Genomic DNA, 19,044 nt, shown 5'->3' on the forward strand with positions numbered 1-19,044 from the left:
TACCAGAGGGGCAGCTCCTCTTTTCTTTTAAAAGACAAACTGACAAACTAACCAGAGGGCAGTTGCCAGTGCAGCTGTTACTGGTCAGCAGACCCCCACTTAGGCTTAAAAGAGAACACCTGGGCCCTGAAGGAGCAGCAGGGAGTTGCCTTGGGAAAACCCTGTAGAGAGCAGAAAGCTCTGTAGACCTTCTCTGGAAAGAGTGGGGAATTGCCCGGAAGCCAGCAGAGAGAGAGAGAGAGAGAGAGAGACCGACTAACCGACCGACCGACCGACCTGCTGACTTTACTGAGCTAGAGAGTTATGCCCAGAGAAGGCTGAAGTGGGCTGAAGGCTGGGGACAAGGTGTGGTGAGAGATGTAGTGAGACACACTGGGGCTGTTTATTGATGAGCTGGGGACTTGTTTTGTTATGATTTATGTGCATGGGAACCCTGTAATAAATTAACACTGTGAGAGCTATATTTGTACTTGATAAGACCGTTGGGACTATTTCTGAGAACCAGTGAAGGAGGGAAACTGAGGCATGTTCCTTTGTTGTGCCATGGCCTGCTGCTGGAGGGCTCTCCAGTTGGGTTTGCCCTATGACATAACTCTAAACACATTTTGCCTCCAAAGGGCAGAAAAAGAAAAAACAAAAACTGTCGAGGAAAGCATAGAAGATGCTGTGGTCCAAGCTTGCTGCACCATCCGTGTTTAGAAAAGAACTGCATTTCCCCTTTTATACCTTTTTTATACCCTCAAACCCTTCAGGATTGGGGAATTGAAGGACAAGCGGGCCCAGAGAACACTGCTGTCCAGAGGGCTCTGGAAGCTCATGGTGCAGATGCCTGGAGCCTCAAGTGGAAATATGCCCAGGCCACCTGAAGAAGAACGGTTACCCTACAGGAACTGTGGTTCTTCTAGTTGTTTTAGTCAGTGTGGAACCCATGACCTGCCCTCCGTTCCCACTTTAAGAGACTTCAACAAACATGAGCTTCATACTGGAAAGAAAATGAGGGCGGGTCCTGGTCTCCCCACTCTTTATGTCATCACATGAGAGCATGAGGAGATACAGGGTGAATGCACAACCCCGATGGACACTGCTAGCAAAAAGAATCCAGTCTTATGCACATGGGTCACGTGTGCGCCTAGAGTGGGATCCACAGTCCCCTTCTAGAATGGTGGTTTTCAAACTGTGGTTCATGGACCTGGGGGTCCACAGACTATGTCTAAGATTTCCAAAGGGGCCTGTATCTCCATTTGAAATATTTTAGGGGTCCGTAAATGAGAAAAAGTTGAACCCACTGGTCTAGAAGACTCACAGTTACCGTAGGGTAATTATCTGTTCTTTATTTTTTCTGAATAAGGACTTCAGGATTTTGTTCAGTATGAATAAATAAACCCTGGCTATTGTGGAATAATGTTGGCAGCCATTTTGAGTTTGGCCTAGCTCCTTTCCACTGCCTAGGTTGCCTCTCACTTCTAATCATCTGGGTTTACAGATTACCTATTTCCTAGATCCTTACTTCCTTCACAATTTACACTCCATAGTCTCCCCACCACACTATATTGTATAGTCTTTTCTATCTAATCTATCACCATCTTCATGGTATCTGAATAGCTACATGTTTTATAGCTTTCTGTTCTCCAGGATATGGCGGGGGTGTTGTTTTGTTCCAGTGGGATTTGCTCCAGTCCTCTAACGTGAAAGAAAAAAGCTGGTTTCATATGCATCTGATGAAGTGATCTGTAGCTCATGAAAGCTTATGCTCAAATAAATTGGTTAGTCTCTAAGGTGCCACAAGTACTCCTTTTCTTTTTGCAAATACAGACTCACACGGCTGTTACTCTGAAACCTGGTTTCATACAGGATGCTACACATTTATATTCATATATTAAAAAGTAAAGATTACAAATTATAAGCACATCTACTTACCATAAAGTGGTGCACTGTCACCATGACCCCCAAATGCCCCTTACTTCTCTTGCAATACCCCCTGTTCTCAGTAGCTACATACATGAGAGGGGTAGACTTGGAATAAAGAATTTCTTGGTATAAATTTGGATTAACCTGCATAATTCATATGTGGCTATACCATGCATTAGTAATGCTTCCATCTCTGTCTCATGCCTATAAAACATAAATATTGACCTGAACAGATAGGTAGATATGGACATACAGAGCACAGACAGTTAACAACCTAGGGGTAATGTAAGGTGCCTCTGAAACAATTCCTATATGAATCCTTCATTTAAAACGTGCTGTGTTTTCATGAAGTATTAGCTTTGGTTTCATCATTACAGCTTTCTGGGGATGGGGAAAAGGAAAATAACATATGAGGATCTTCTCTAAATTAGGATGATAGTTTCTTTTCAAAGAGAAACTGTAACGAGTCATCGCTACACATTTTTAGTCAGCCATTTACTGCAGGTATTGCTTAGGAATAGATAAAAGGCATTCTAGTGCTCAGCCCTTTTTCAAAGAGAGGGTTTGGTTTTTTTGTTGATGGCATAAGAGTGCCCCCTATTGGAGTTCCGAGAATGAAAATGCCCACTGAGACAGAAACATGGAAACAGATTATTTCTCACATTAAGTATAGAATGTTGCAGACTTTTTATCCACCACAGTAGATGTTTTACAATATATTTTATATATAAGAAACCCAGAGAACATAGTAGGTGATAATTATATAGCTGGTTTACATGAACATGGTATCACTTTTAAAATTTATTCACCTGATGTAGTCCCCAAGACACACAAAATGTTTCTCACTCTAATTAGCAGCAGAACGGTTTTAAGCATTAAGAGACATACGCAGGGGACCACAACAACATGAAGGGAACCACAATTCACTACTAAAACCTACTAGGGGATCTTCTGTTTGTTTGGGGACAGTAGGTAGACAGCAATAGACAAATGTAAACATTCGTCATTTTGTGGCCTCAGAATCCCTCATTAATAAATTGTGCTAAGTATGTTTGTGACATCTGTCCAAGTATTTTTAAAACCACTGATTTAAAAATGAAACATCTACCAGCTGCTGCTTTTAATATCATTTTCTCTGCACAAGCTTCTAATATATTGCTGTCTAAAAAATGAAATCTGGGATATTATTAATTCTGCCTCAGCTTTTTAAATAGAAAGTGAATGCAATTCTGGGCAGCCAGAAAACACAATGTGTGGAATATGGGGAATATGGAAGGTGGAAGCAAAGGCTCAGGAAACCTTTTTTTTTTTTAAGGCATTGGCATGAATTACAAAAGATGATATACAATGGAACTGTATGTCATGAGCTGTAAAAGTACATCTGGAGACCCTTTCATCAGAGCCCAAGGTGTACAAATGGGTACGGCGAATTGGGGCAACTGCCCCGGGCCCCGTGTTTTGGGGAGTCCCGCTCTTCAAAAAAATCATGAGGAGTGGACAGGGAGATGAGGTGAAAGGCGGGCGGGTGAGGAGGACCCCCCTACCAGAACCTCCCCCTCCCACCCAGGGCCTCCTGCTCCCCAGTGGGCCCTGCCGATCAGCATCTCCCACCAGCCGTGGATCAGCTGTTTAGCCGCTTTTGCGTCAGGAGGTGCTGGGGGGGGTGGGTCTGTGGGGAGCACCCCTTTAGGGACGGCCCTGCCTTTCATGGTTTATAATACAGTACGACAGTACATCTTGGTCAAACTCAAAAAACAGGTGGTGTTGCAGGATAGTTGTCCCATTAAAGGAAACTGGGCTTGGCTCTCCTATTCCAGTCCAGGTGGATGATGAAGAGGGCAGGGTAGCACCAGGGGACTATAAGTGTATATCTACACTGCAATTAAAAACTTGCAGCTGTCCCGTGCCAGCTGACTCAGGTTTGGGGGTTGGGCTGCAGGGCTGTTTCATTGCAATGTAGACTTCCAGGCTCGGGCTGCAGCCCAAGCTCTGGGACCCTCCCACGGCACAGGGTCCTAGAGCCCAGGCTCCAGCCTGAGCCCGAACGTCTACACTTCAGTGAAACAGTGCCCAAGCCCAAGTCAGCTGGCACAGGCCAGCCACGGTTGTCTGATTGCAGGGTAGACATGCCGAATAAGGTCTTGTGCGCAAGAGACCAGGAGAGTCAGAGCAGACTGGAAGGGCAGGAGATAAGAGCTGCCAGAGACAGAAGGTAGTTCCTGGGAGAAGGCTGAAGGCAGGAGAGCAGCCAGAAGGTTTTGCTGACTGACATGTCTCAACCCAGAGGGCCAGTGCTGGAGAAGGCTGAAGGCAATAGCAGCAGAAGAGGGAGATTCCTGCTAGCTCTAAGTCAGAGAGATGGAGCCAATGGCCATAAGGGGCTGAAAGAAAGGGGAGCAGTGAAGGGGCTTACCCACTGACGTCTCTTTGCTGGAGAGCTGGACCCTGAGGAACAGTGAGGAGTGAAGCCAGGGGGAGTGAGGGGTGCTCCCAGCAGAGAGGCTGTGGGAGCTCCCGCTGGGAAGAACAGGATTGCACCCATGAAGGAAGGGCTGGACTGTCCTGGCAGAGGGATGGAGATGTGGCAAAAGACACTGGCTTATGGTGAGAACAAAGCTGGCTTTTTTAAGGACTAATTGCACTGGGGTGACGTGTTGTGAGACATTTGTGCTGTGTTTTGTTAATACATGTTGATGGACTTGAGAACATGGTTGCATGGATTTTCTAGGGATCCAAGACGGAAACTGAGGTGAGGGACCACATACAGGGCAGCCCCTAAGCCAGGAGGGGGCACCTGGAAAGAGGCTTCATGTCTACAGAAGGCATGTGGGAGACAAAAGCTAAAATTTTAAAAATATGGATAGGTAAAGTTAGACTACTAAGGTCGTATTTTGGCACATAAGTGAATTGATTTTCACAAGTGCTGAGAACCCCACAGCTGCCATTTATTTTGCTTTACTATTAAAGATAAGAAACCTTTTATATTCAGTGGGAGCTGCTGGGTGCTCAGTATTTTTTAAAATAAGGCCATTTATTTAGGGTCCTCGTTCTTGGCTCCCAGTCTCAAAAAGTTTAGCAAAAACTATGAAGAAAAAATGAGAATGCAGTCTTTCCCCTAGAAGCCATCTGTATGGGCTTTAATAGGAGCTGTGGGAAATCAGGCCACGTTTCTTTAGACGCCTAAATATGTATTTAGGTGCCCAATTTGAAAATTTTGGCATTAGAATGCAGCTTTTTGGAGTCTGAAGATTGAAAACAACTTGTCTATGTTGCAGCAAGGAAATGGGTAGAAGATAGAAAGGAAAGAGACGTGACTTCTGGTCATCTGGAAGTATATGGTGAAGAAGAAGATAAATCTGAGGAGGATGAAGAGGATCCATATACTTTTGCCGAGTTGGATGACAGTGTGTATGATATGATACTGGCCTCTGATGAGGAGAAAAGAAAGCAACACGGATCCTTTATTATAAACCGGCCACCAGCACCTGCCCCTCGTCCCTTGTGTTCCCCTAAAGAAGAGAACACTCCCTACATAGTACAAGGTAAGGTTTGTTTAAAGATATTTACTGACAGATAAGTTGTACTCCAGGTAGAGTTGTCTGTTGTGAATGATGAATATTAATTTTCTAAAGATTATCTTCTACTTGAGGCTGAGGTCCTTGGCTTATTAATGAACTTGAATCAACCTATTCTCTCTTTGAAACAAACTGAAAAAGTATCCAAGCTGTTGCTAATTTCAATTTTGCATCTAAGAGGATGCTGCTTTTTTTAAAAAAAACCTAATCAAAATTACTTAAAATAGTAACACAATATGAAAAATTACTCAGCCAAATACTCAGCTGGTGTAAATTAGTGGAACTACACCAGTTTACACCACCTCAGGATCTGGTCCATTCTGTTCAGTGTGTCCTTCAAGCAGTTAACAAAGGGTGCAATATATTGCCCAAGTAACAATATAAAAAAAAAATCTTTCCTTTCCCCAACCCCAGCTTCAGAACTTTCTTTACTGTGGTTCTTCCCTTAAATCCCATTATTTTGAAATCCATTCTTTTAAAATGTGTTTCTACAGGTAAACAAATTGATACACTGAGTAGTAGTCTAAGTTTCATCTCTATTTTTTGTTGGTTTACATAATTCTCAATGAATATACAATGACAATGGTAGTGTTCCTGAGGTTATTCCCACCTTGTTTTATGGTGCTATCCTTCATTGCTTTCCTTCTGGAATAATAGATTGATAGAATCCGAGGTCAAAAGGAACCATTGTGATTATCTAGTCTGACCTCATGTTTAACACAGGGCCAGAACTTCCCCAAAATAATTCCTAAAGCCAATCTTTTGGAAAAACATCCAATCTTGATTTAAAAATTGTCATTGATGGAGAGTCCACTGCAACTCTTGGTAAATTAATCCAATGGTTAATTAGCCTTACTGTAAAAAATGTATGTCTTATTCCAATGTCAATTTGTCTTGCTTCAACTTCCAGCCATTGCATCATATACCTTTGTCTGCTAGATTGAAGAGCCTATTTCAAATATTTGTTCCCAATGTAGATACTTATAGACTACAATCAAGTCACCCTTTAACTTTCTCCATTAAAATGCTGATTGGCTGCTTGCTCCCACTTTACCAAGTGATCCATATAGCTCTATATCAGTGACCCATCCTCTTCATTATTTGCCACTCCCCAATTTTTGTGTTGCCTGCAAACTTTATCAGTGATGTTTTTATGTATTCTTCCAGGTCATTGATAAAAATGGTCAATAATGTGACACCAAGAATCAAGCCCTGTGGGACCCCACTAGAAACCAACCCGCTCAGTGATAATACCCCATTTGGAGTTACATTTTGAGACCTATCATTTAGGCAGCTTTTAACCCATTTAATGTATGCCCAGTTAATTTTTAATCTAAATGTACAATGCCACATCAAACACCTTACAGAAATCTATGTATATACACTCTTATCAACACAACTTGTAAATCATCAATAAAAGACATCAAGTTAGTTTGACACAATCTATTTTCTAGAAGCCCATGCTGATTGGTATTAATTACATTATCCTCCTTTAATTCTTTATGAATCAAAAGTCCTGTATCAGCTGTTCCATTGCCTGGGATTGATGTCAGAGTGACAGGCCTATAATTACGTGGGTCATCCTGTTTACCCTTTTTGACTATTGGCACAACATTAGCTTTCTTCCTGTCTTCTGTAACTTCCCCAGTGCTCTAAGAGTAATTGAAAATCAACATTAACAGTTCAGCAAGTTCCTCAGCCAGCTTCTTGAAAACTCTTGGAGGCAAGTTATCCGAAACTGCTGATTTAAAATTCTGTCCATTCTTTTTTCATTTATCACAAATCATCAGTAAACTGTGTTGAACTCAGGGGAAGAAGATGTGGAAAAGAGCATTTAGGAACTGCTGTTTCAGTATCTATGATTAAACATTTCTGTATCCTGACCACACACAGCATTTCCTTTCCTAGCAATCTTATTGTGACATTAAATTAGCATTTTGAAATAAAGTATCTTAAAGGTTTTTGTGTGCACAAATTGTCATTATGATAGCTAATGAGTAAATCTCAAAGATATAGAAGCTCATTTTGGTAGAAATAATTACACATAAATTAGGATGTGTATCTGAACTTTATCAAAGTGATCTGAAATTCCTGCTTCTGAAAAATTGCTTTGGAAATCTCATGGGAGCAGGCGTTCTGGTGAGATGTCTAGTACTTCCTGCTTTTATTCTGTCAGAAATACCATGAGAACAGTGTTTCCTCTTCTGTTTGAATTACTTGAAAAAGAAAAAAAATCAGTTAAAGTTATCCTCATTTATTTTATTTTTTAAATTAAACAAAAGTCATACCAAGTTCAGTTTGAGTTTTGGGCCAAAGTTTGGGCAGGTTCTTAATTTATCCAAATCAGTTCATCCATCTCTAACTATTACAGAAAACGTAATTCCACAGTTGAAAAGCTCCTTTCTTCAGTTCAGTTTTATGTAAATAAGGATGATACTGAAATATAATATTGGAGTTTAAACTATGCTGAAGGGGTGGAAATGAAAGAGAAAATGTATACAGAAATGTGATAGGTGTTTGGTTGGGATGGGGATAAAACTCTGTCTCTAAAAAACAGAGTTACCTCAAGTGTTTGTACTCATTACAGACAAAGCCAAAAGAAAGTGACATTGGTAAGAAGTGGAGTGTCAAATGTGCTGGAAGTGTAGTTTGTTTTGTTTGGGATTTATGATTTGATTATTAATACACAGACATTTTAATTTTACTATGGGTAGTTTGGCATATGGTATTTTGCTGGCCTTTAAGTGTTTGTCTCCTAAGATTTCCACAGAACTCTTAAGTGCTATGTAAAGAAAAGCCATTTTGCTACACTGAATATTCTGCATCTGCACCACATTCGCCAAAAGGATCTTTTCTTTTACAGAGCTATTATGAAAGGTTGTTGGTATCCTTAACCTCAGTGGTTTCCCTCTAGGTTTCTCAGAATTTAGCTGGATGTAAAAGAATTGCACTAATTTCCTAGAAAGTCATCACTTAATTAGAAAACTAATTTTCTTCCATCTTGTATTCTCTGAGAGAGGACTTGGAAGATAAGATTCTTGTGGTATGTTTCATTTAAATTCCCCATTCTCTTTATTAAGGACATAACCTTACATTTATCCAATAATGGCAAGAAAACTATAACAAATGTCATGCCTTTCTTAAAGGCAGGGCTGGTAGCACCACCTCTTATTAAGGTTATCCAACACTTTCCATTATATCCTGATTTCAGTTCCTTATAACTTGGCCAAACTTTAAAAACTTTAACCATTTGAGATGACCTTTTCTGTGCTGGGTGTCTGCCTCAAGCTGCATATTTTTAAAAAAATTCAGCCAAAATGGTTCAGCTGTTTTGGAAAATGAAGATGGGGAAAAAATACATTGTTTTGCCCATGTTGAAAGAGAGTTCTTTGAAATGCTATAGTGCCCCCATGCTGTGGAGTTGGGACTGACTGACTAGCATCTAGTTAGTGAAGAGAAGGAATTCTGATTCATCTGATTCAAATGCAGAGGGGACAAAAACTGGATCTTTAGGAAAGGAAAGGAGTAGATTGGGACCAGGAGTCTTGTGAGCCTGGGACTGGAGGAGGGAGAGAAATTGTGACTGTGAGTTGGAAGGGGGAGGATTGGGACTGGCTGGGCAAGGAGAATGCGACTGGGAGCCATGTGGGGAACAACTGGTATCAGTTGCTCCATTAGCTATAATGGCAGAGGTTTGTGTGATGGATTAAATGGTTCCAACCCTGCTGATGAACAGCAATGTGGGTATCAATATGATGTCACAAGATGGAATTTGTTTTGTCAGTTGGTTTTTAAAAAAAAAACAAACAAACCTCAAAGCTGTGTTAAAAGAACGTTATTAATGTTGCAAATTCAAGCCCTCAAAAGTTAGGAAATGCCAGAATTAAGGTTGTCGGTACAACCTTAATTTGGCCCCCTTGTCCATATGCATCAATTACACGATCACATTTTTTCCCCACGGGACCCCTGGGTGATTCAGTCCACAGGCCTATTTGACCCTGCTCTTGGGATAAATCAAGATTGAGTACTGTTGTCTGTAGGACCTTTGCATCATTAGTTGCAGCAAAATGGAAGATCTATACTGAATAAGACATGGGATTGTAGTAATAGAAGGGACGGTCTCATGTTTAACACAGTTGAATGCTGCTCTGAAGAGTTGGATTCTATCCCTGTTTCTGACACAAAGTTTCTGTGTGGTGGTGAGCAAGTCACTTAAACCAGACTATTCACAGGTGGTCACTAATTGTGTGTTCCTCTTTTTCTAACCCAACTTGAGATCAGGGGCCTGATCTTCAGAAGTGCTGAGTGCTCACATTTACAACAGAAGTAACTGGGAGCTGTGCTTTGAATGTATAAAGTGCTATGTAATGCTAGGTACTCTGAAAAATTGGCTCCTCGTGTCTCAAATTGACATTCAAAATCAGTGGATAATTTTGACCTTCATCTCTGTGCCTCAGTTTCCCATCTGTAAAATGGGAATAACACCACAGTTTACCTCACAGGGGTGTTGCATGGGCAAGCTTAATTACAGCATCCCCTAACTTCTGAGTGCTTGATTTGGAAAGAATAGTGAGGTTGCAATGTATTTTTTGTGTGAAATTTACTAGGTAGACCACTTTGGGAAACTTTAGCTAAACAATGTTATTTAAATGTAAAGTATTATCGCCAAGGTCCTGTATTGTGGACTGGACAGGTGTAGCCCAATGGTGAGTGTGGGTTAGTGGGGGCTTGTCCAGGATTCTGAATTGTTGTGGCCTTCAGATGCTCAGGATGACCATCCCCTGTCAACAGGAAGTAAGTAACCTACTGGTCAGTGTGTGTTCTCCTCTTCTATAGCGCATCCAGAGAGGATACAAGTCTGTCACTGCTACCACTTACAGAGTCTGCTTCTTAAGATCAAACAGTAGAGATGCATGCTATTAGCTTAGGAGAGCCCCTCACATTCAGTCCTGATGCCAGCCAAGAGGGAGGCCATTCCACAAGTAGATCCTTCTTGAAGTCAGTAGCATTCCATGTAGGCAAACGTTTATTCAGGGCCCAGTTTCTGTTTATGGTGCTCACTCATTGAGAAATGATCAAATAGCATATACCGCCATTTATGTCCCTGCAAGTACAGCCTGGACTCCAGACTTTAAAACTGTCTGATGACATGCTGCCTGCTGGGCACTTTGGCCAGTCTAAAATGCAGGGCTTGATTTCATAGAGTTTCTCGTGGCCAGGTTTGAGTTCTTGTGACAGGGTACTATGTGTAGCACCCCAATCACCTGCTTCAGCGCTGGGAAGAGTGCAGGGTTAATTGAAGCCAATTATACGCTTTCTGTTGTGGAATTGTGCATACCTAGTTGATGATCTCTGGGCTAATGAGGTAATCGGATGGAACAGGAAGCAAGGGGAAGCTCAGAAGGGGCACTCAGAGCGTGAGCCTGGGCTGAGGAGTGAAGGTGTCATGGAAGCCTCCTCTCGCTGTAAGCTTGCTTTACACTCTGTTACTTTGTAAAAAAAGAATAAATACACACTGTGGTGAAAGATAATAACCTGGTGTGTGTTTGGGCCCATGCGAGCACACAAACTGACCAGGTAGTGACAGAGGCGCCCAGTGACAGCTCTTATTTTCAAGAAATACATTAAATTCTGCGACCTTTGGGCTCACAGAAGAACCCATGCTCAAAGTCACTTGGTCTTCTCTACCCCTTCCTCACGCCACCCCAGCCTTGGTCCACCGTGTCTCTAGATTTCCTTGTGGAGCTGCCCTGCTCTCATGGGTGCATGGTGATACTAGTCATGGTCGACCTCCTGATCAAGATGGTACAATTTGTTTCTTGCCACAAAATCTCTACTCTCCAGGAAACAGCGTGCCTCTTTTCTAGTTCCACAGTCTGCCAACCAGTAGCGTATCAGACCGAGGCCCACACTTCATCTCCCACTTTTGGCGTGAATTTTTTAGTTCCTTAGCGTGGAGCCCCCTCAGGCTAACGGGCAGATGGAATGGGTCAGTCAGGTCCTGGAGCAGTATCCCCATTGTTCCCTGAACTACCAACAAGGTGACCCTATGAGGACTTTGCCTACAATAATTCAACCCAGGCCTCAACACGATAGAGCCTGTTCTACATCAGTTATGGCTTCTATCCACGCTTTCACTGAGCCTCACCCACAGGTTTCCCCATACCTGCAGCCATATTAAAAAAGCATAACTTTAGAAGCAGCCAGAAACAAGATTGTGACTCACTGGACTGGAGAAATATGTGACTAACCAGCTTTCCATAGATCACCAACAAGTGCTCTGCAGACCACAATTTGGGATTTGTTGATTTAGAGGCAATTAACATAGGAACCCATGATACCATTTATACACAGCCACTTTTCAGAGTAGGACTACGCTTTGGAGGATGATGGTCAGATGTTCAGATGGTGTAAATTGGCATCGCTCCATTGACTTCCACAGAACTGTAATAATGTATACAAGTTGAGTATCTCGGCCCTGTGTCTCCCAGCAGATGAAAGTAAAGAGATCTGTAATTTAATGTTTTTATGACCCTTCAGCTCGGAGATTCCCCTCATTATTTTTTAAAATCATTATGAGTTCTAATAAGGTTTCTCTTAATTTCCTGTAATTTTTTGCCAGATTATACTGAACATGTGAACTTCTATACTGAACACTCCACTAAACATGCTGCATCTTTAATAAACAGTTGAGTGTATCCCTGCTTGTTGTTTAGTACACACCAGTGTAAATATTCTGTCTTTATATGAAAAGTTCATCAAAAGATGAAGCTGCAGAGTGGTGCCAAATAGCGCTTTGTCCAGATGGTGCGCATTCCCTGTGTGCTCCCTCTCCGTTCCTTAAATTCTTAATATTCCTTACCAGGTTATTTCAATATGTTTCCAGCTATGTGCTGTCAAAACAGTTGTTAAATAAATGTATTAAGGGATTTTGTTTTTATTTTACAGTGAAATTACAATGCTCATTATAAGTGCCAGATTAACAGCCCTGGAACCCAATTTTCTCAATTTATCCTCACAACAGGTGCAAGCTTTCCCACAATGCCCAGCAGTGTGCCCCAACTCAGACTTTTGAGGACTGCCTCAAGGGTTGAGGTGATACATTAAGTATCCCTCATTGAGCAGTCACTTGTCTCCTTGCTGAACCGACCAATGAGGGTGCTAATTGTCATCAGTGTCGTTTGTTATGTGGACACCTGGTCCAGCAGGAACTAGAATGAAGCCACAAACTTGTTTCATTTGTGTCTTTAAAGAGCTCTCAGGGGGCAAAGGCTTTTACTATTCTACTTCACCCAACCAGTGACATGCTGTAGTCTGTGTCTCATTACATATCCCTGGAGCCATACAGTCCCCCCAAGTACATGAAAACATTTTAGCATCTAGAAGTAGCTGTCCCTGGGACAAATTTCAAGCCAAAAAGTCAGTAGTGGAACAATATTCCAAAATCTATTCCAGAATAGAGTACAAGTTGCACTCTAGCATCTCATCAAAACCAAATGAATTTGCACCACATGCAGCAACTGGTGGTTGGGTTTTCGGAGAACAGGAATATTCCATATAAGGAACAGGCAGTGTTTACCCAAATGCTGTAAAAATCCCTCATTTCCAGCGCCTTAGAGACTCAAAAAACAACAGATTTCTTGTAACTATAGCAATCAGTTCCAGTGTGAGAGATCTCTATTATACTAAGCACTGAGATTGTTTAATGCTCTAGTAGTTTTACTGGCTAGAATGGGGATTTTTTATTCTGCTTGTAAATTGGTATGCTAACTTTATTGGCTAGATTGGTAAACTAAGATTAGATTTTAGATGAGCAAACTTTGGGGCCTTAAGAAATCTACTGAAAAGGTGCAATGGGAGGAAACATTTTTAGGATGCACTACTGTGATTGAAAGCTGAGGAATCCATCGGAGGCAAAAAAGGGTGCAGTTTCATCAGTCCTTTGGGGAAAAAAATACTACTTTGTATTAAATAATTAAATATTAATTGGGCTAGAGAGAGAAAGACACATAACCCTGTGGATAAGGCACTTGCCTGAGAGGTGGGAGACCCCTGTTCAAGTCCTTTGCCTCATCAAGCACAGTGGGGAATGGCCATTTTGGGTAGAGTTAGACATGCTCCAAGCACCCTTTAGTGGATTGAGTCCCAGAAGTGAGATAGGCAAGGGGAAGGCCTATCTTGACCAGCTTCAAAGATTGTGCTGGCACTTAAATATTCAGACATCTGCCTCTGGCAGTCAGGTGCATGTCCAGAGGTGAAAACTTAGGTGCCCAGGGAACTTTTACAGTGGAAATTTAGGCACGGAGTGAATTTGAGCATCTACTGAGTTAAACAGCAGACAAGAGGGAGTTTTGTGAATTGCAATAGCATCTAAATTGGGGACATATGCACCTAAATCTGGGGGTGCAAGTTCCTAAGTCCTTTTGTGGATCTGGGACTAATAGATTCATATCCCAAATAAGACATAATTTTGTTTTCTTTCTGATCCATCTGCAAGTACTGTGTGCCTTTAACTATCTCTCAGCAGAAGTGACCACATGCTAGCAATAATATTTGTGGAGAGGAATAGGAGTAATTTGAAACTAGGAATTGCTGAAACTTCCTATTTTCTCACTTTTTGAACTGCTTTGGTGGGTGTGATGAGGTGTGTACTCCACACAGGCTCTGAAGGGGTTAATGTGGGCCTGAGAGGCCAAATAACATACCTGACAGCACCTGAGAGAGAGGAGAGAGAGAGAGAGAGAGGCTTAATGGATGACCAAAGCCCAACTGGGACGGGGCTGGGTGGTGATTATAAAGGTAGGAAGTTTGTAGCATGAAGAGGCTTAGGGGATTTGGATAGATGTGGCTGGTTCTCTTGCTGGGGCTGAAGTGGAAAGCTGGTCAGGCTAAACTGCTGGTTGGGGAGAGATGGAAGTGATAACAAATGATACTCAAACCAGGCTAGAAAATGTGGATAGGGAAAGCATTGAGGAAGATTGGTTGAAAACAAGGAAAAAGAAAAGGATAGATTCTTTAGAACCAGCAGAAAGAACTGCAAGTGGGAAGACAGGAATGGGACATGGGAGAACATTATATAACAGTAAAAGCCCAAGATAAAGATAGGGTATGTCAATCACCTGATGATTGCTGAATGGTTCAAAAAAGGTGTTGGAGATATAGTAAGATCTGGGAAACTACCTCATGGAGTCTTATTAGTGGAATGCAAAAACAAAGAACAAATAGGAAAGCTCCTTAAGACAAGACAAAGGTGCTAAGAAAGCTAAAAATGAACAGTTAGCTACCTGGATTCCTAACTGAAACAAACAGGGTAGATGCGACAGGTGTCAAAGATTTGGTCACTTAGCAAATAATTGCAAAGGGAAATTAATATGCAGCAAGTGTGGAGGAGACCATTCATATGATAATTATGAGGAAGGGACAGAACAAAAATGTTGTAACTGTGAAGGAAAACACAGCTCAGCATATGGAGAATGTACAGAGGCAAAGTAAGCTAAAGGAATATAAAAAACAAAATCATTAACATCTCATATGCAGAAGCTGCTAGGAGACACCTGGAGAGAAAAATAATACCCAGTTGGGGGCAGGGATTTCCAAGCAACAAAATACTGAGAAGAAAGTAATGAGTGACACTGGGGCAAAAGGAGATGATATACTACTTATAGAAAAAGAAATTGCATCTGTGACTGAAGGCATACATGGTACTTCTTTCAGACAGGAAAGAAAACAGAGAAAATGAGACTTATAGTTAAAGCTGCTGAAAAGTAACTATGAACTACCAATTTATCAGAGGAACATCTCCCATACTTTCCTAAGTGAAGGAAGTATTGAAGGTTACAAGAATGGGGGTAACTATTTTTATCTGGAATGCACACAGTCTTATCGCACATGGGCAGGAATTAAAGAAATGTTATTGATATGAAAACAAAGCGTGATATACTATGCATAAAAGAGGCTTGGCAAATAGAAAAACTAGACTAAAAAAATCCAAGATTTGGCATATATAGACATGCTAGAGAAATAGGAAAGGGTGGGGGTGTCTACACCTTTTGTTAAGGAGAATCTAAACTACCTTGATTTAGAGTTAAAAAGTTAAATATCAAGTATAATGCTGTTGAGATACTGACACAAAACAGCTCTGCATCTCTCAAACTACATAATGTTTATAACCCCTGCAGAAAACTAGACTATAGAACTGAAAGAATTAACTGCGGATGTTGCATGCCCATGTATTATCTGCAGTGATCTGAACAATCCCAACAGATTGTGGGAAAGTTGGAAAAATTATAAGAATGGAAAATGTCCTAGAGCAATTTTTTGAAGATAATAATTTAGTAATATTACATGGTGGAAAACCTACCAGGTTCACTGCAGCAGACTGAAGCCTTTCTTGCCAAGACCTGGGAATAGTTTCTAGTAACAGAGCAAGCAAATGCATCTAGGAAATTTACAGAGAGGATGAAATGGGTAGTGACCAGTTCCTGACATTCATTAGATATCCAGGAAAAGGAAATACAAAGACAAGACTAATACCCCTCTTGAAACCGAAAAAAATCAAATTGGAAACTATTTAACATGAGGAACACGTGGGCATGCAGTGTATCAGTGAGGATACTGAGGAATTCTGTAGTAATATTACTAAGGAAATTATAAAGACAGCCAGCCTAGCTATTCCTAGGATACCAACCTTTATAAAAGATAGAAAAGCGTACTGTGGTGGAACAAGGAATGATTACAGTTAATTAAGGAAAGGAACAAGGCATATAAGAAGCAAAAGCTACACTAAATGGTGAGGACTTAATGACGTATTAAAAAAAGTAAGGTACTTGCACATAGAGCTATAAAAAGGACGAAAAGAAAAAGCTGGAAGAAATCTGCGGGAAAGTAAAGTAAAGATATCAATACATCAGAGGTACACAAACAATTTCAGAAAATGAATGGAATAAGAATAAGAGCAACACAAAGCCTTGTAGTGGAAGGTCATAGAGTAATAAGCTCCAACAAAGAAAAAGCAGAAATTTTGGCCACCATGTTTCAAAAAGTCAGTAATGATGAGGCTCAGGGGATAGAAATTAGGGAAAGGAAAAGAACATTCCTTAATGATAATTATGACATAATGAATAGGTGGGAGGAAGGTGTCAATCTTATTTTAAATGAAAAATTCCGTATTCAGGACCTCCAAAAAGTGATGAAAAGGAGCAAAAGCACCACACAAGGCAAGGATAAAATAAGTTTTGAAATTCTCAAATACTTCATACTAGGTGATGAAAGCCTGAGGATAATGCTAAAATTAAACAATAGCATATAGAAGAAAGGGAAAATATCTATCTGGAAATATGTGATTATTGTCCCAGTGAAGAAACCAAGCAACATGCACTTTGGGCCTGAGGCATACAGACCAATTACCCTCGCAGCATATTTAGGTACAACTATGAAAAAGATGATGACAGACAGATTAGTAATATGCCTAGAAAGAACTAGGCTCATAGATGGAACACAAAGTGCGTTCAGAAGAAGTAGGAGTGTGACTTACCACATTGTACTGATAGAGACAGAAACATATAAAAGCTTGAAAACCAGTGAGAACATTGGAACCTTCTTGGACATAGAAAAAAGCCTACAATGAAGAGAGGGACTTTGTAAAAAGTGGCAACTATGGGTAATGTAGGAAGAATGTATAGATAGATAAGAGATTTTCTAAGCAAAAGAATATAAAAGTCCAGATACCAAAGGCCTTTTCCACCATATATTCCATTACAAATGGAACTCCACAGGGGAGTGTCATTAGCCTAACCCTTATTAAAATCGTAATAAATGACCTATCAAAGGAGACGAGTGCAGGAATAGGCATTACATTATTTTCTGAGGACTGTGCCATATGGATCAAAAGCAGAAATCTTGAAAATGCCACCAAAAGAATCAACGATGCACTTCAGAGTAGTTTAGAATGGGGAAACAGATGGGGTTTCAAGTTCTCCATTGATAAAACTAAAGGAATGATCTTCACAACTTGGATTGGAAGATTCAAAAAGAGGTAACATTATATTATATATATGACCAGCAGGTAAGTATAGTGGAAAAATTTCTTAGCTGTGATATTTGATAGGGACCATATTACAAATATTATAGATAAGTCCAAAGGGGAGAATCAACTTACTTAAAAGTATATCTGGAACCTCCAGGGGAGCAGATTAAAAAAAACAGTGATAGTGCTAAACAGAGTTCTAAACAGACCTAATATTGAGTATGGCTTCCAGGCCTTCAGGTCAGCATCAAAAACAAATCTGAGAAAACTAAACAGTATCCAAGCACAGGCATTGGGTATAGCATGTGGTGTCTTCATTACTACACTTGTGTGTGAAATGCAGGTAACAGCTAGAGAAATGCCTGTCAATGCCCCTCTGCCATGTACATTGGCCAAACAAGATAGTCTCTACGCAAAAGAATAAATGGACACAAATCAGATGTCAAGAATTATAACATTCAAAAACCAGATGGAGAACACTTCAACCTCCCTGGACACTGAATTACAGACTTAAAAGTGGCAATTCAACAAAAAAACTTCAAAAACAGACTCCAACGAGAAACTGCAGAACTGGAATTAATTTGCAAACTGGACACCATCAAATTAGGCCAATAAAGACTGGGAGTGGATGAGTCATTTCACAAACTAAAAACTATTTCCCCATGCTAATTTTCCCCCGACTGTTACTCACACCTTCTTGTCAACTGTTTGAAATGGGTCACCCTGATTACCACTACAAAAATGATTTTTCCTCCTGCTGATAATAGCCCACTTTAATTGAGCTGTCTTGTTAGAATTGGTAAGGCAACCCCCATCTTTCCATGTACTCTCTGTGTGTGTATATGTATCTTCCTACTGTATTTTCCACTCCATGCATCAAATGAAGTGGGTTTTAGCCCATAAAAGCTTATGCCCAAATAAATGTGTTAGTCTCTAAGGTGCCACAAGTACTCCTCGTTGTTTTTACTCTTAGAATGAAGATCCTAGACTTAAGCTTTTGGTCTAAAGCATTAGATGGTAGTGAAGATAACTCTACACTAATATGTACTGTTGGGGATTAACTGGAGACTGGTTAGGACAAAAACTCAAAATTCCTCATGTAAGTAGTGTAAAGAAGTGGGTAAAGGATGTCAATGAAAAGAAGGGCTTAAGAAAGGTCAAACTCTATAGCAAAGGGAAAATACACAATCACTGGAAATCCATCCCCCCCAAGATAGAAATGGAATTATATAATAAACAAAGGAGAAGAATGATAAATGTACAAGATTTAGCAAATCAGTGTATCTGTGATACATGGAGACACTATTGTCAAATGTATACTGACAGCTCCAAAGAAGAAGGAATGGGTAGAGCAGGAGCAGCTTTCTGTGTGCCTGTCTTTGGAGTCACGAAAGAGGTAAGGCTAGCTAATTTCATCTGTCTTTATGGCTGAGCTAACAGTGAATGGCAGTCATAGATTCAGGAAGTGAGTCTGCTGCTCCACAAACTCAAGAAGAAGAAGAAGTAGTAGTAGTAAGTGCTGAAGGAGAGAGTCTG

The 19,044-nt window shown here is 40.7% G+C and overlaps 1 protein-coding gene and 1 long non-coding RNA gene across 4 annotated transcripts in view; one reads left to right on the forward strand and one right to left on the reverse strand.

Moving 5' to 3' along the window:
* The window catches only part of LOC125635553 (uncharacterized), a 57,682-nt gene extending 41,756 nt beyond the window's left edge, over positions 1-15,926 (reverse strand). For both annotated transcript variants that reach the window (XR_012668053.1, XR_007356301.2), the window contains exon 1: positions 15,844-15,926. This is a non-coding gene — a long non-coding RNA (uncharacterized LOC125635553). The remainder of the gene's footprint in view (positions 1-15,843) is intronic.
* The window catches only part of BANK1 (B cell scaffold protein with ankyrin repeats 1), a 304,678-nt gene that overhangs the window by 249,995 nt on the left and 35,639 nt on the right, over positions 1-19,044 (forward strand). For both annotated transcript variants that reach the window (XM_075127546.1, XM_048847348.2), the window contains one exon: positions 5,184-5,450. In XM_075127546.1, the coding sequence (XP_074983647.1) occupies positions 5,184-5,450 (267 nt within the window). The remainder of the gene's footprint in view (positions 1-5,183; positions 5,451-19,044) is intronic.

This window comes from Caretta caretta, chromosome 4 (genome assembly GCF_965140235.1).
Source record: "Caretta caretta isolate rCarCar2 chromosome 4, rCarCar1.hap1, whole genome shotgun sequence".
NCBI lineage: Eukaryota > Metazoa > Chordata > Testudines > Cheloniidae > Caretta > Caretta caretta.